The 14531-nt window shown below is 40.1% G+C and overlaps 1 protein-coding gene across 3 annotated transcripts in view; it reads right to left on the reverse strand.

The window, feature by feature from the left end:
- The window catches only part of PTPRK (protein tyrosine phosphatase receptor type K), a 566857-nt gene extending 560051 nt beyond the window's left edge, over window positions 1-6806 (reverse strand). For 2 of the 3 annotated variants that reach the window (XM_008007108.3, XM_008007107.3), the window contains exon 1: window positions 6469-6806. In XM_008007108.3, coding sequence (XP_008005299.3) covers window positions 6469-6565 — 97 coding nt within the window. In that variant the 5' untranslated portion in view covers window positions 6566-6806. The remainder of the gene's footprint in view (window positions 1-6468) is intronic. The other variant, XM_038000559.2, reaches the window with a different exon arrangement.
- Between the last annotated feature and the right edge of the window lie 7725 nt (window positions 6807-14531).

The raw sequence follows: 14531 nt of genomic DNA on the forward strand, positions 1-14531 counted from the left end.
TGGCTCTGAGAGATGATCACAGATCATCACAAGTTTCCAGATGACGCTAATTATATTGGTCCATGAATCACAAAATCCCAGGACACCTTGCAGCGAGGAATACAATGACCATGAAGCAATCAGGCATCAATCCCTGGGTGGGTAGTGAGGACCCCAGAAAGCCTTCCTCTCTACTCTTGAATTTACTGAATGACCTAAGAAAAATCACATCAAGAAACTGTTGCCAGTCTGCCACTTAAGCAGCTGCTAGGTCACCTCCACTGTCCAACAAGGATTAGGGGAATTTCTGTGGCTGGTCAGCTGCAGCCTTGAACAACATTTGGAGAATCAGCCTATGAGCAGCTGGTTAAGGAACAGGCTGCACTGGGAAGGGTTTATATATATAGACACCAATCTGGAGAAAGATTTATTATTTTATCCTTAAAGTATAACAGTATAGTATAGTATACAGTATAGATTATATACAGCTTATTTTCCTCTTGTTTCTACATCTATGAAATAAAGTAATGATCTATTGTCACTACTCTTTCCAAAAATGTAAGTATGGAGTTTTGATACCATCTCTAGATGCCCTTACCTTCCTTCTAACCTAAATGTTTCTACAACTAAGTCCTAGCATTGTTAAGAGGGGTGTGTTTGTGTGTGTGTGTGTATGTATTCACACACGGGACTACATACTTACATCTTTCACATTTCCCAACAAAATAAAGACAAACAATAACTCCACTACACACTATTTTATTTGGCCTTGTTTCTGAATTTCCCTTATTAAAACAATTCCTAGAATGACACCTGTTGGAGGATTCAGCCAGCATTGCTCTGTTCATCATTTTCATTATCAGAGCTCAATAATCATATTAAGTGGAAACACGGATTATTCCATTTAGGACAACTTAATTTGATCCTAAAACAACTGTTAAGTGACAAAATAAGCCACTTGTAATTTTTAGGGATTATCAACACACAAAAGAGAATGCCAAAAAATTCAACCAGAGTTAAGTGGGGAAATGGCAATGTTCCACAAGAGGATCAATGTGATCTTTAGATCCCGGGCCCAGTGTTTTCCAGAACCTCAACAATCTAAAAAAAAAACCTCACAAAACTAAGTTTTAAAATTACATACACTTAGTTTTCATTATTAAAATATTAAATACAGATCAAAAGAATTCCCACAAGAATACAAAAGGAAAATAAACATACTTCCCGCAACAGAATCTTCATGAAACTTTAAAAACCTTTTATGTGAAACTACATTTCTTTAGGAGTATTTTCACAAAACACATTTGCACTAATGTGGAGTGTGAAGTTTATAGACTATTCAGAGTTCACAATGACGTCAAACATCATAACATGTTTTCCAAAGCATAGTTGTATGTAACTCATCTCACTTATCTCAAAATATCAAGCAATATGGTTCTGAAATTGTCTATCCCCATTTATAAAAGGGAACTCAAAGACTTTCAGAGACAGCAACAAATGAACGTTCTGTGACATTAAAAGATTAGTTCATGGATACGCACATTTGCTTTTTGCTTCAATTGAAATAAAAATTAGCCTGATTAATGTATTATTCACTTACTTTGTTATCAAATACTATTTTAAGACCTATCATGAATTGGTGTCTTGTGCTTTTTTTTTAGTACTATGACAAACAGCATGAGTTTTGATTAAAAAAACAAGTCATGTTCAAAAGCAATTACATCTTTTTAGGCAAAAAGAAACACCATTTGATAAAGGAACACAGACCAGATACATATGATCAAAGCATAAAGACTGAGAGGAATACACAGAGGGAAATTTTTACATTGACAGAACTAGAAATAAATGTGTTTGGGCAAAGGCAAAGGCTGATTTCAATAAACAAGCCAAAAATAGGACTATTTTTCCTCTTCTAAAAATTAAGTAAAAGATCAAAGACACATACACACACATACTCTCACACACACACACACATGCACACACACAGAATCCCTGTGTTCTTTGTTTTGTCCTTAAGAACAATCTATAAACTCTCTTGATGCTTCCTGCTCTCAATCTTCCAGCATCTCTCTTCCTGCCCTCCATGAAAAGCAAGTAGGGGAAATGGGAGCAGCATAGATCCCTATTTAGCATGATTTACACTGTTTTTAATACCAGTTTGAGTAGACCTGGTACACTGCACTTTAAAAATATTAGTAGCCAACACACTTTTTCTATATGGAATCATATCACATGAATTAAATATTCCTTTAAAGGCCAGAAAAACCTGTAACAAACCATCATTGCTAGAAATATGAGAGTTGGTGGGAATGCTGGCATTAGCTTTGGTTAGTGGATGAGTCATATTTCCAGTTCTTAAGGACATGTACAGCACTAAAATATATTTGGCAAAACCAAAAGGGCTGTGATCTTGTGTATATGTATGTGGGGCTCTGTTTTTGCTAGAGAAGAGTAGGAGGGAGTGTGGGAGGGGGCAGAGTGGCAGAGCGGTTGATTTATTTTTCAAATTCACATTTATGAACACAAAGAGAGAGCTGTCAGCAGTACACATGCCAATGTCCAAACAGCAGCCAGACTCGCCTCTTTCCATCTGGGTAGGCCAGACACAAAACTACATCTCGCGATCTAGGAAAATCAAGAGTCAGATACAAGGGGACTAGAGAGAGAAAAAACAGTTCTGGAAATGTCCAGCTACATATGATTGCTAGTGATTAGAATGTGGAGTTTTAATGAATTGAAGGACTGAGGGATATTTAGCCAATCCAAACCGAAAAAACTAACAGGCAAACCTTAAAGCGAGCTGGCTCCAATATATCTTCTGAGCAGGTAAAAAGTATAAGAGAAATTAATTTCACATAAAGAGACAACAAGAAGTCAGCTATTGCTCAGGTGCTGCTTAGATGAGTTACAGGGTCCTAAGCATCAGGTGAGTGCACATCAACAGGGTGACATGTCAGGAACTATAGACAAAGCAGGATCTCGAGCTGTATTTCCAGGCTCCTATCATACAAGAGAGACAATGGTCCCTCTCTAGGTCATTGATAAGACTGCATCTAAAAAGCTACATATTATTCTCAACACACAGTTGAAAAGCTGAACCAACAGTTAAACAAACAGCTAAAGAAACTGACTAAAAATATTTTTTTCTGTAGTTAGAAACACTAGGAATGTTAATAGTGACTCTTCCACGGGTCTAACTCAAGTAAGGATTTATACAAGGTAAGTTAAAAAAAAAATTAAGGATAATCAATCATTGTGCAGATAAAATTATGGTTTGGCCAATCTAGTATGTTTACGTTTAACAATAATTATGTTTAACAACAATTAAGATGAACGACTAGCTGAGTGAAAACACACAGACGCGTGCGCGCACGCACACACACAAATCCTGAACAGCCTGCACTTACTGGAGAGAGAATTTGGAAGCAGTAAAAAGCCGAAATTAAGGCACTTAATGATGATTACACCCCAGATAGCTGCACAATGCTTTGTGATTTACAGTGCTAGTTCCCATAAATTACTTCATTTAATCATAAAAACCATGTGGAAAGGTCAAGTCGGGTATTATTATCCCCATTTTACAGAAGAGAAAGCTGAGTTTCCAAATCACCTTACCTGCATCTGGTTTCATCAGTCATCTAAGTCCTATAGAAAACTTTCTTACATTATGATATCAAGATATCATAGCTATACAACCCAGTGAATAAACTTTAATACTTCTTTATTCTTCTATGCCTCGGTTTCCTCAGATATGACATGGGGGTCATTTTAAGTGAGAGATGAAACTGAAAGAATATATGAGTTGAGATTTACAGAAAGTTCTGGTTTTAAAGAGGCTCACAGTGCAGCAGTTTTACACTTTAACTGCAAAAGCTAAGAAAAAAGTCACAATAATGAAAACACTCTTGCATTTTTGGTTTAAACAAAGAAAACTGAGTAAGTATATGACATATGTCATATACTTTCAATGCTCAGCCTTTCAAAATTTGCTTTTGAAGCTTACTACATTAGGGACCACATGATATCAGAAAGTAAACTGATCTCAATGAATATGATTTGAAAGACATACTTAAGATATTTTTAAATTCTCAACATGTATTTGTCCTGAACTTTTAAAGTGTATTTATTTAAATTTCTCAAAAGGAATAGAAGTTCACTATTTAAAGTAACATATAAGAAAAAACAGAAAAATAGAATACACCTCCAATCTCCAATATATCTCTAATCTATGTCTGCAACAAATCTGACTGCCATAGAATTTTATGACAAAAAAAATCAAATGATTTATGATAGCCAGAAAAAAGGAAGTATTAACAAAACAAACTTATAATTTGTGAAGAAAGGCAAATCCGCAATCTGACTTTAAACTCTGGGAATAAAAGACATTCATTTCTGGGCATACATTCCTAACGGGCAAAATCTTGAGATGCAATCGTGTGATTACTATACTTTTCAGGAATGCACATTATATTAATTAAATATACAACATAATGTCAAATGTTACGCTTGTCACTAAAGAAAAGCCAGGCATATTTAGTTAAAGTACTTAGAACTAGATATCTAAGAACACAATTGTTTATTGTACATTCTAAACTCCAGGTATCAGAAAAGCTCATTTGCACATTCAGCTGGAGGAAACATAATATTTACTTGTTAATTAAAGGGCAAATAACATTTAAAAAGAGAAAAAGAAAAGTTTCTTTACTGCTGAAAATATATCCATCAGCTGTGGCGACATTAATAGTTGCAACTCTTAAATACATGTAAGTTTAATCATGCAACTGGTAGAGTTCAAACTTTCAATTAACAAACTACAAGCCTTTTCAAGCGTAGGCTCTCGGTGCAGTGACAAATACTGTTCAGAAATCAATACTCACTCCAACTTGCCTGCATATAATGAGTTACATCAAGCACGGTTTCAATACTAACGGGCATTATATGTCAGAGATGCATGCAGTAATGCTTACTCCAGAAAGAATTCAATTAAATCGTCGGATCATTCTTTGCACAGAGCTGTTACCCTCTGCGTGCATCACCTATATACAGGGCTTTTCCTCTGCATGCTGCCATTTCATAATCTCTGCCTGAATGTACGACACACGCTGCCACCTGAATCTGTTGTTTAACTCCCTTTACAGAGTTCTAAAGGGGGCGGGGATAAGAGGGAAATGGAAGAGAAATAAACGATTACTTCAGAAAACAACAATTTGAGTTTATTTCCAGGAAACAGGGCAGCCACAACAACGTGATAAACTGTCAGGTACAAAGTAAGTTCTTTGCGTCCTGCGGCTTCAGCCAGGAGCGCGGCTGTCGCTTTTCCCGTCTTCTCCATCACCCTCTGGCCACCTCTGCGTCTCCATCTGCACCGCGAACCCCAGCAGCGGATGCGCTTGCCAGCCAAGCTAAGCTGGGTAGGTTGGCCAGAAAAGTTGTCAGGACAGGCGGGAGGTAGACAAGTGCTCGGGAGCCCGCTCCCCAGCGTCCACCTGGTGAAACTTCAGAGCCCCCAGAGGAGAGAACGAAAGAAGCAACCAACCTACATGAAGGATAACAAAACTGGAGGGGAACAGAGGGCGGGACCAGGAGACCCGGGGTTCACATACTTCTTTGAGCGGCTTGACTGAGAACGCCCAGGGCTACTGCGAGACGCTCCACATGTCTCCTTTTGGGTTCCGCCGGCGGAAGGCAGTCATTTACAGTCCGCTTCCAGCGCCTGGCCGGATCCGGGGGGCGCGGGGCCAGCCTGCCGGTGGTTTTGCCCGAGGAGCGGGCTCCCAAGCGCGAGTCAGGCTCCCTCCGCCGGGCGCCCAGACCTCGATCCCCATGAACGCTCGGAGTGGGTCCTTAGAACCGCATTTCAACACATCTTACAGGGCTCCGCCAACACACACACAGAACATGCTCCAGGCAGTGCCCAGACAGGGCAAGCCCAGGAGCAACCCAGCGCTGGGGGAGGAGAAATGGGACTCGGAGAGGGACGGGGAAGTAGTTAGACAATAGTCAGGGGAGGTTATTCCCGGGACAAAAAGCACCTGGCAAAGCGCGCCGAGGTCAGTCCCTTCGAATCTCCACATTTCTGACAATGGCTTCCCGGGGAATTTGTTTAAACACCCAAGTGGCAGACAGCAACAAGCCCGCAGCACAAGCAACAGAGCGCCGTCACCGGAGTCGTAACTACTTTTTCTTTCTCTCTTCCCCACTAGCCCGGCGCAGGCCACGCGAGATGCCGAAGCCAGCAGGTCCCCACAGTCTCCGGCTCGACCGTGCCAGCGTGCGCCCCGAGCGAGCTTCGGCGAGGAACAATGGGTGCCCCACGTCCCACCTGGCACGAACTCTGGGGACAGCCCTCCTTGTACCCTGTATGCCCCACCCCCGACGGACCGCGAGAGCTCCCCACGATCCTTGTCCCCAGTCCTGGCGGGGACCTGGCTCACCCCTCGTGAGCCCAGGACTCCGGGAGTTAGTCGGGGACGCCCCCCGGCCACTCACCTGCGGAGAACTGGCCGTGGGCCGACCCCAGAAGAGGCCAAGGGGAGAGGAACAAGAGCGCCACAAAAGCAGGCAGCGCCGCCGCCGCCGTATCCATGCCGAGTTTGGGAGAAGTTTCAAGCAGCTTTGCAAAGAGCTGCCGGGGGGATCGCCGCGAAATCCACGACGGAGACGCGGGCCGGGCCTCGCGGGCTGAGGACGGGGAGAGGACAGCCGCCCGCCCGCACTTTTTCCTTCTTCGCGGTCGCCAAACTACCTCTGGGGCGAAAGCGTCGCCAGCGTCGCCGGCCGGCCGCGGCGGCAGCTCTCCATGCTCGGCGGAGGCTGCTCCTGTTAGTCAAGAGTTACTTTGCTCGGGGAGGGACGGGGGCGGAGCCGGGGGTGACGTCGCCCCGCGGGCTCCGGGCGCTTCTGAGGAATGCGGGCTCGGGCGCGGCGGCGCCGCCGCCTCCTGCCGGAGGGACGCGCGCCAGCGCCGGCCGCGCGCCCCGCGCCCCGCGCCCCGCGCCGCCTTTGTTCGCTGCCTGGGCCCGGCCGCCAGCCGCCGCTCGCAGGGTGGTGGGGGGGATGCGGGCGGGAAAGGGGACCCGGCGCAGCTCGCTGCCCTGTGCCAGAAATCAGAGTTTGAGAGGCGAGAGTTCGGTAAGCCGTGCGGCCAGACGACCGACGACGCGCGCAGAGAAACCCCTGCCGTCCGAGGAGAGGCGTCCTGTGGTTCCGTCCCCAAGGTGGAGGTCCCCCCGAGCGGTTGCCGATAGGGGAGTGTGGAAGTGCCCTGAGGAAACACCCGCCCGCCTTGAAAACTCCCCTTTCCTTATTCTTGTAATAGGGAATAAGACACCCCACCCCCATCGAAAACTTGTCCCTTATTCATAGAATAAATAAAACTTGAACCAGAATAAACAATCGGTAACTTTCCAGCGTGAACGGCTGGCGTGTCTCCTTTCTGGTTTATTTGTCATTTGCCAAGTATTTGGATTTACTCTGCTTCACTGACTTTGCTTGTTGTTCTGAAACCTTCCGGCGCCTTTCCACTTCTCACCTAAGAACTGCATCCGGGCTTATTATCCCTTCCCTGCACCTAGGTCTGTAGGAAAGGGTGTGTGTGTGTGTTTGTGTGTGGTTTTATTATTATTATTATTATTTTATATCTAGTAGCTAGTTAAGGCATAAGTATTTAACAAAAGGACTTTTACACTGACCATGAAAACAGCTTCTTTGAAATGATTCATCTGGCAGAAAATAATGCTATATTATGACAGTAAAATATTTCACAGTTAACTACTTCAGCAGCTTGAAGTGGTTTCGCCATATGCCACCCTGCCTTACTTTCTGTGGTAAGACTGTATGGTACATACTTTATTCATTTTGGTAAAATATCACAAAAAAATAGGTATGGTCACAATTGAATAACATAATAACTTTGATTCAGAATTCTTATGTGTTATGTACAATTGCTAAAACAATAGTCTGTTGATTGACATCTGTCAGTTTCTCAGACATCTTAGCCTTTGTAAATCAAGACAATGTGAAATTCATTTTAATATAACATTCACATAATTTACCAAGCCCCATATTCTTTTAATCAAATATATGCTATTAATGAGCAGACTTATGACAGAGCCTGTGGAAATAAAAACGTAATAAATATACACACAAATATATACATGTATACATACATATTATACACACATACATATCAGGCAGAAGAGACTTTTAAAAATTCTGTGAGAGTAGTAGCCTGCTCATTAGCACACTGACTTAGCCCAACACTTGTCAATTGAGTTCAACACAGTTAAGTTCATCCTTCCTTAGGGTACAATGTGGATATTTTTTTAACTAATTAACCTATACCTTTCAGCACACCATCACCATTCCATTTCTTTAATTAGAGAACATTCCTAGATCCCAAGTAACAAAAAACTGAGGGACATATTTTTCTTTTTGAGGACAGTAGAACTTCCTAAAATTTAGCAGCAATTTGCCCCAGTAAAAAAAAACAAAATCCTACCGTCTATATACTAATTCATCTGTTCTACTCTTGTAAGAAATGTAAAAGAAGTTTATGACGTGGTAATTTGTTTGTTTAAACACACAAACAAAAAACTTCTTTAAAGATTTTCACACAGTGCCAGGACAAAGTACACACAATTCTTACCTTGCCCATTTTGGGGGACAGCTGGTAGAAGATTCATTTCTTGAAACTTTATTACTTTCTCTATCATGGAAGTAATAATAATAGTAGGTAATGTTTAGAAAGTTCTTCAAATGTTCTAGGCTCTAGTCTTAGGATATACAATGTCACATTGAGACATCAAGATTTTCAGTGTTTCATTGAGTTCAGACAACAATTCTGAAGACTTTGGTACAATTATTATTCTCATTCGACAAATAAGGAAACAAGGTTATATATTAAGTAAACTTACCCAAAGGCATATACTTAAGTGAGAAGTGGGGGAGGCAATGCAAAGAGAAGAAAGGAAGTTCTCAAAAGAAATCAGCAAACCAACACAGATGCTTTCTCACTAAAAATCAAAAGAATGCAATAAAACTTTTAGGTGAGTACATTATTCCTTTTGTGCCTAACTAATGCTGCCAGTATGGATTGAAATCGCTTGAGTAGAAACCTTGTGGGTCTTCTACATAGCTAAGTGCTTGGCAAATATTAGGAATCAGTAGATTTTTGCTTATTTGAAAGAATAAATGAATACATGAATCAATGGAAGTATAAATTTGGTTAAACTTTTAGAAAAAAAAGTCAGCCTGCATTAAAAATCACTAAAATCTTCACATTCTTTAATCTAGAAGCTATTGCAAGTAAATAATCCAAAATATGAAAAATGTTATTTACAGTAAGATTTTTATCATTTACAAAAAAGTGGAGAATATAAATATTCTACAATAGACAGATTCATAAGCATTATATAGTAGAATATCTCATAGCCACTAGAAATGAAAGTTATGACAAAAAAGTAAATTGCAAGATGGAAAAATGATTATGATCAAATGTTGGGTAAAATAATCAGAAGACATTACAGTTTCAGTTTAGAAAGATAAAAAAGTTCTGGAAAGGGCTGGTGGTAATGGTTGCCTAACAACGTGAATGGACTCAATGCCACCAAACTACTCAAAAATTGGTAAAATGATAAAGTTTATGCTATGTATATTTTATGACAATAAACAAAAGCAGAAGACAAAAGTCTGTGTACTAGGACCAAGAAAGAAAGAACGCTGAAAAAATTTCAGAACATAGTATTAATATAATTAGCAATAGATGTAGTATACTAACATTTTATGGCAGCTCTTCTCTATTTTCTTATTGTTTTGGCATATGGTTACAGTATTCCTTTTGAAAGAGGACAGCTTTGTGTTCTGATTGCAGATCTACCACACGCTAACTCCAATCATAACCTTAGATCTGCGTTTGGCGAGTGTTTTCTGAAGAATCCCAGTTCTATCAGATTTAAATAAGTATAATTCAAAAATACAGCCTCAAGATTAAATTAGCTTGGAGAACTCTGGACTGAGCAAAGTTTAACAGATTTCTTCAATATAGCAAGCTTCTTTATTGTAGGATCTTTCCCATGGTTTCCAATATGGTATTGTGCATTATAAGTCTATTGGGGAAGGAAAAAAATGCATTGTTTCTCAGTTTTGGACCACAGAACCCTTTAATAGAGGTGTAGGTCTCAGGACCAGGGTTCCAGGGAACAGAATTTTGGAACATTGCCTTAAACAACATTTAGTACCACCGTATCTTAATTTCCTTCATGTGAAAATGAAGTAATAATATTTTTAGAGGTTTAAATGAGATATATATATATATATATATATATACTTGTACTGCTGCAGATTTGCTTGTAAGTATAGACATCAGGCCAGGCACGGTGGCTCACAACTGTAATCCCAGCACTTTGGGAGGCTGAGGTGGGTAGATCACGAGGTCAGGGGATCAAAACCATCCTGGCCAACATGGTGAAACCCCGTCTCTACTAAAAATACAAAAATTAACTGGGCGTGGTGGCACACACCTGTAGTCCCAGCTACTCAGGAGGCTGAGGCAGGAGAATCACTTGAACCCAGGAGATGGAGGTTGCAGTGAGCCGAGATCGTGCCACTGCACTCCAGCCTGGCAACAGAGTGAGACTCCATCTCAAGAAAAAAAAAAAAAAGTATAGACATGAAAGGGCCTGGTTGATAATAGCTGCTAAATGTTATTTTCTTTGTTCACTGAAGGACTGCGCACAAACTTGCATTGAGCGGAAGTAAGGTTTTTTTATTTACCCGGTGGCAGATCATGAGTGTACACACAGCATGTATTTATAAGCAATTAGATAATATTCTCAGCTTATTAATAATAACTAATTGCTTATATTATGCTTTTTAGTTTGTAAAGCATATTCACCCACATGAATATGATAGATCATGATCTATCCTCACTCCAACTCTGTGAAGGAGGCAAGACAGGTATGATTAATTTCACTTAACTGAGAAGGAAAACCAAAGCTTAAAGCGATTAAAATACTTGCCCAAGGTTATGCTGCTGGCTAATAGCAGGACTGTAACTCTGACCTGGGTCTTCAGATTCTAAATCTCATTTTCTTCCCATTCCTATGTACCTAATTCTTATCTCTAAAAATTTTTTTTGAGTCAGGTGTCAAAATCCTCAAGCCAATTCTTCTTGCAGAGCCTCTTGACCTGGTAGGTAGAAATAAGCTTCTATTTTCTCTTTGAAAGAAGAAAAACACACCTATAAGCACTTTCTTACAGGAAACTTCTTGCATGGGTGTGTGTGTTGTCAAAAGAATCCCCGGGGACAAGAGGGCAGGGAATTTCTGACAATAAAGCCCATGAATGGAGCAGGGACTTCCAGAGTGGAAAAATGTGCTTGTCATACCCTTAAAAGCTATCACCTTGGATGGGCATTGTAACCTTGGACTGTAGAACAAAGCCTGACTCCTCCCTGGAGTTGCACTGTGACCTGTCCAGTTAGCTAGGCTCTTAGACCTTGACAACAGAGTATGCAGGAAAAAGAGGAATAGTGATGCCACTTGCCTGCATTTCTCAGGAAATTCTCCTCTATGGTCTTAGGTAATTTCTGATCAGATGGAAAGACATACACTGTATTCACAACCAGAGTTATTTTGCAAGTCCCTTGAACCCTTAAAATATCCATAACTGAGGATTAGTTCAGAAACACTAGTCAAGAAAATGCATGCTCCAAAGGTTTTATCAAGGGAAGCAGAAAATGTGAGCAGCTTGAGAGCTCAGTATTGCCAATTTGGAAGAGCAATTTGCCTACAGCTGGATATAATTAACAAGCATGGGTCAAAAAGGAAGCCAATCATAAAAGTGTGAATTAGATTGAGGTGGAGGGAAGGGACGGTGACAGTCACTTCCAGAGCTGGTAGGTTCCCACTGGTGAGCCTCTCCCCGTTTTCAAAAAACCTAGTCTAATGATGTTAATAGAAGAATAAACTCTGAGGGAAAAAATGCCTGGTCTTCACAGTAACCCAGGATGTGTTTGACAAATTATTTTTTCTGGGACAATAAATGGTGCCTTATTCTCCCTTTATACTAGTTAGTATTTTCTATACCCACCAAAATGTGTTATGTTTTTCATGGCTCACTATAGGTAAAGAGGTATAAAGGTACTGGCTATACAGCCTCCCATTGAATCCTGTTCGAATTCTTTTGCTCTAAATGCATAAATTATCATGGGGAATTTTTGTTGTTGTTATTTTGGTAAAAACCAGGAAAGAGGATAACTTAAAACTAATTAAATACATCATGCATTCAATAATAAATACATCTTGTGGGGTTAAGAGCTCATATGCAAAGTTGCAGCCTGATGAGAATTAACACAGCTGAATAATAAATTCTCTAATGATTATGCTCCTTTCCTCCTCCCACCTACTTCTGAGTGGGGCTGGGGGGCTGGCTTCACATATGGAACCCTGTGGATCTTGCCATCTTTCTTCTCTGCTTATTGTGGTCTTGAGACAGAAAGAAATAGAAGTCTGAACACAAGATGCGGTGCTCCCAAAGCTTTGGAGATTTTTCTAATCCTCCAAATGTTCTCCAATAAAATCCTCCCTTTATACTGCTGATGCTGCCACAGCATTCATAACCAGGGGAAGTCTGACAAGAAAATGAACCATTAAAACCCACACACAAACATAGGGGCTCATTTCCACGCTGAAGTCATCTCTAACCAAAGCCAAAACTTCATTTTGTCATTTGCAAGCGTTTATTAAGTGCACAGCACAGTGCTAGTTACTCTGTGGGGGATACAGGAGAATTAGTAGTTTACATCTCAGTTTAACAGGCAAAAATAAAAATATAAAAATAAGAGACAACAAACCACCTGAGGGAAGAGGAAGATGAATAAATAAATAAATAAATAAATATGTATATATGTATGTATATGTATGTATGTATATGCGTGTGTGCATATATATGTACCCTAAATGTGAAGGAGTAGAAAACAAAGCATTAAGTCATGGTGAAGTGCAACTGAAGGAAGAAACTACTTTGGGATATGGCTAGTTTTGAGCTAGATTTGAAAGAAAGTGATAGTTGTTGCAGGCAGGAAAAAAAAAAAAAAAAAAAAAAAAAAAGGCCTGAGGGGTAAACCGCTTTGTGAAGCTTGAACTTCTTCCTTAAACAGGCTTTCTGGGAAGTAGCTGGCTGTTAGTATCTGACTAAGGTGTGCCTCTCATTGACTGAACACTTGTCCATCCTAGGGATGAATTCTCAATTTTATTGATAATTTTTTTTAATCACCTAAGAAGCCTTGTTGGAAGATGCATAAAGTACACAACAGATTTCTCATAACATCAGTTTATAAGCATTTAAAGCTTCGCAACTGTCTAAATAAGCCCAGAGAAGAGTTCATTAAGAAATAGCTGCATGAGCACAGTGGAGTATTAAAATCACATACAATTTCTCTGGGGCCATAATGAAACAGTCAATTAACTTTTTTACTTGTTGACAACTACAGCTGATATAAACTAATGGTCCACTGATCTGAGCAGAAAGTCAAAGAACAACAAGTTAAAACAGTCTGGGAAAAGAATCAGAGGCTGAATTGGTCAAAACATAGTTTTATTTCAGTTTCCACCTGATGTATAATAGCCACTTAACTATTTCGTATACACCTTAGAGAAGCTTGGTGAACAATGTGAATATACATAATAAATAATATTAGCTAATATTTAAAAATACTTTCCAGGGGGTGGTAGGCAGAATAACAACATTCCCCACCTCCACTCTCAAAAAGATATTGGTGATGTAATCCCTGGAAGCTGTGAATATGTCACATTACAGGCCAAAGAAACTTTGCAGATGTTATCAAGTTAAGAATCTCACAATTGCAATATTTTCCTGTACTATTTGCATGAGTTCAGTGTAATCCACAAGAGTCCTTACAAGAGGGAGGCAACAGAGTTGGAGTTAGAGAGAGAAGATGTAAGGATAGAAGAGAAGAAATGCTACACTGCTTATTTGAAAAATGGAGAAGGGGGCCATAAGCCAGGGAATACAAGTGTTTTTCACAAGGTGGATAAGTCAAGAGAGTGGATTCTCCCCTAGAGCCTCCAGATGGAACACAGCCCTGCTGACTCCTTGACTGTAGTCTAGCGAAATCCATTTCTGACTTCTGACCTCCAGAACTGAAAGACAATAAATTTGTGTAGTTTTAAGCTACTAAATTTGCAGTAATTTGTTACAATGGCAATCCAAAGCTAATACGTATTATGGATCACCTCATTTGATCCTTAAAATGTTATAACCACTTTACAGATGTGAAAACTGTTGCTCAAATAGGTTAAGCAGTTTGCTTAAGTAAATGATGGAGCTAAACTACAAATCCAGGTACTCTGACTCCAGAGTCTGTACCCTCAAAAAAATACACTGTTTCCAAAAACACTAATTTAGAATGGTTAGAATATATTGTATTACTCCACAAAGGTAAACTGTGATAGCAAATTTATAAAAACCATATTGAATATATTTTCAGTCCTCTCTGTATTCACAGTGAAAACAATTCTTAACATTCTATT

This window comes from Chlorocebus sabaeus, chromosome 13 (assembly GCF_047675955.1).
Source record: "Chlorocebus sabaeus isolate Y175 chromosome 13, mChlSab1.0.hap1, whole genome shotgun sequence".
Classification (NCBI taxonomy): domain Eukaryota; kingdom Metazoa; phylum Chordata; class Mammalia; order Primates; family Cercopithecidae; genus Chlorocebus; species Chlorocebus sabaeus.